General features: G+C 43.2%; 1 protein-coding gene across 1 annotated transcript in view; it reads right to left on the bottom strand.

Annotated features, from left to right (window-relative positions):
• Positions 1 to 6: 6 nt before the first annotated feature.
• LOC116378127 (cytoskeleton-associated protein 5-A-like) overlaps positions 7 to 2805 on the bottom strand; it is an 8644-nt gene continuing 5845 nt past the window's right edge. Inside the window, exons 8-11 of the mRNA XM_031839936.1 lie at positions 1633 to 1797; positions 1378 to 1506; positions 1106 to 1270; positions 7 to 941 (exon numbers count right to left, since the gene is read on the bottom strand). Coding sequence (XP_031695796.1) covers positions 762 to 941; positions 1106 to 1270; positions 1378 to 1506; positions 1633 to 1797 — 639 coding nt within the window. The 3' untranslated portion in view covers positions 7 to 761. The remainder of the gene's footprint in view (positions 942 to 1105; positions 1271 to 1377; positions 1507 to 1632; positions 1798 to 2805) is intronic.

The raw sequence follows: 2805 nt of genomic DNA on the forward strand, positions 1-2805 counted from the left end.
CACACACACACACACACACACACACACACACACACACACACACACACCATTTGAACGTCCAACAACAATGTACTGATAAAGCTTAAAGTTGGAGCTAAATGGTAATTTAGTCTCCTTCCTAGTTCTACAACCACTCAAAGCACTTCAACACTACATGTCATCATTCACACACCTGCCGATCAGACTAACATTCACACACTGGAGGCACAGCCTACAGGAGCGGGAGTAAAGAAAATTGACTAGGACTGGAGGAGCCGGGGATCAAACCGCCAATCTTTAGACTGAAGGACACGCTCAACCTCTGACCCCCAGCCACCCTGGTGCTCACCATAATAGACCCTTTTCAATGCAGGCATTGACTTGTCAAAAACAGCAGAGGCACACAGCTGTAAATAACCAACAATGGCTCCATTCCATTAGTGTCCCAGTAGGCCATGTCAGTGAGCGAGCACGCACAAATACCAGAGCCCTGTGACTTAACAAGAACGCGGCCAGCATCGTCATTAACAATTCCACCTGTGCTTTACTTTGACAAACTAAATGAAACCCTCAAATCTAAAACTGAACCACAAACCTTGATGTGGTTGTAGTTTCACACCTAGATTCTAAAAGACCACAACACTGATTTATATTTCAAATGATCTAGGAATTCAGATTCTGAGTGGTACCGAACAATACGGACCCGTCTACACTTCCATACACTCCGAAGACATTTTTAAAACTTAAGTATCAAGAACTGCACTTAAAAAGTTTTAAGACTTTTAAGGAACTGCGGGGGCCCGGGCTGTGACAAAAGCTTCAGCAGCAAAGCAAAGGAAAAGGCATGCACACAGACTTACCGAGAGTTCGCTCTCGGTGAACTCTTTACTCTCGGGGTTCTTCTTGGTTTTTCCACCAACTACAGAGGTTGGTTTGGCCTTCTTCGATGGGCCTGCTGACGACTGCAGAAAAGAGATACGGAACACTTCTAGTACAACTGTAGACCCTTAATGCGACCAAGTTATCGGGTCATGATGTCCATAACAGCAACATTGGGTAGAACCAGGGGACAAAGTTGTTTCTCGATTGATTTTAGTTTTCTATATGTGCATCACCCTGAGCATACCTTGCTGGCAGCACCAGTTTGGGTCTTCTTGGGTGGGGCAGAGGATTTAGGTGGAGCTTCAGCAGGGGGAGGAGCTTTAGCTGCTGCCTTCTTTTCCCCCCCTTTTCCTCCTCCTGCACCCTTCTTTGCTCCAGGGAGCTCCACTTTATCAGCAGACTCCTTTATCTGTTCACATATGGAATAAGAAGGACAGTGGTAAGCAGTTCACTACAATTAAAATGGGAGCTTTATCCTTGTTTGAATTTATTTAACCGTCTTCTAGTGGTCCTTACCTTGTCTAGTTTGAGTTTATCCAAATCAGCCAGGAAAGGGTTTACAGCTTTCTCTCCCACCACTTTCATGGCCGTCCCCAAAGCGTCGAAGGCGGCGTCACGCACCTCTAGAGCAGAGTCATTCACTTGCTGAGACAGTCAGAGAGAAAAGCACAGGTATTCTTTTTAAAGATGGCATTTGAAATGACATGTACAGCATTACCAATAGGAAAAGGTAGTGAACTGTTGAGACATTTCCAGCCAGCAGACGAGTACCTTGGTGAGAGCAGCACAGAGTGGTTTGAGGACACTCTTGGGCAGCGTGGCCTGTGTGCAGTGTCTGAAGGAGCGGGCCAGAAACAGAGCGGCCTGCTGCTTAATGGAGGGGTTCTTATTGTCCATCACACCCAGAATGTCCTCAGACAGGTTCTGAAGAGTGGTCTGGGGAAGAGAAAAAAAAAAAAAAAAAAAAAAAAGTCACCTTAAATATGACATTACATAAAATTACAATCCATCCAATTTAGATTAGGGCATCTTCTAGAAGCTTGTCTGGAGAGTCAGTAGAGTGCTCAATAAGAAACACGAGGTGAGGCAGCAGAGTCAGGAAAAGCCAGCTGAAGAAAACATTTGCACCTTTAATAGCAGAGCATAAAAGCAGGAATAATGTTTTAATTTACTGCACGGTTAACATGATTAAAAGGATACAAGTATGCCTAACGAAAAAGGTTAGCAAAGTAAAAACCACATTGTGTAAGGCTGCTTCTTAAATCACCTTTGTTGCAAAATTGTGTGGTGTGAGGCCCAAAGACAAACCAGATGTTTTTATACACACAAAATCATTTTGATCAAATAATTAAAGGCCAAATCAGAGGACTGTTTGTGTTTGTGTCGGAAGTTGAACAGTGGAACCATGTAGAGTTAAAAATCAGTCTTAATAGCAGTAGATCTAGTGAGAGTAATACCCATGGGCGTCGGCCTTGATGAATATTTGATAGATTACTATACCCGCTAGATGTAATGTTAAAATAGAGGTTTGAGAGCACTGTCTGACCATCTGTGATAAACAAAGAAATGAACAAATGTATTGTTCATGGATCTAGATTTAGACTCTCCTTCACCGTTCTTGTGATCATTTTGACCCCACGGGGTGAGATCTTGCGTGGAGCCCCAGATCGAGGGAGACTATCAGTGGTCTTGTATGTCTTCCATTTTCTAATAATTGCTCCCACATTTGATTTCTTCACACCAAGCTGCTTACCTATTGCAGATTCAGTCTTCCCAGCCTGGTGCTTGTTTGTAGGTGACCAAATACTTATTTTACCAATTAATTCATTAAAAATCCTACAATGTGATTTCCTGGATTCTTTCCCCCCCATTCTGTCTCTCATAGTTGAAGTGTACCTATGATGAAAATTACAGGCATCTCATCTTTTTAAGTGGGAGAACTTG

This window comes from Anarrhichthys ocellatus, unplaced genomic scaffold (assembly GCF_004355925.1).
Source record: "Anarrhichthys ocellatus isolate YVR2014 unplaced genomic scaffold, GSC_Weel_1.0 scaffold2082, whole genome shotgun sequence".
Taxonomy (NCBI): Eukaryota; Metazoa; Chordata; class Actinopteri; order Perciformes; family Anarhichadidae; genus Anarrhichthys; species Anarrhichthys ocellatus.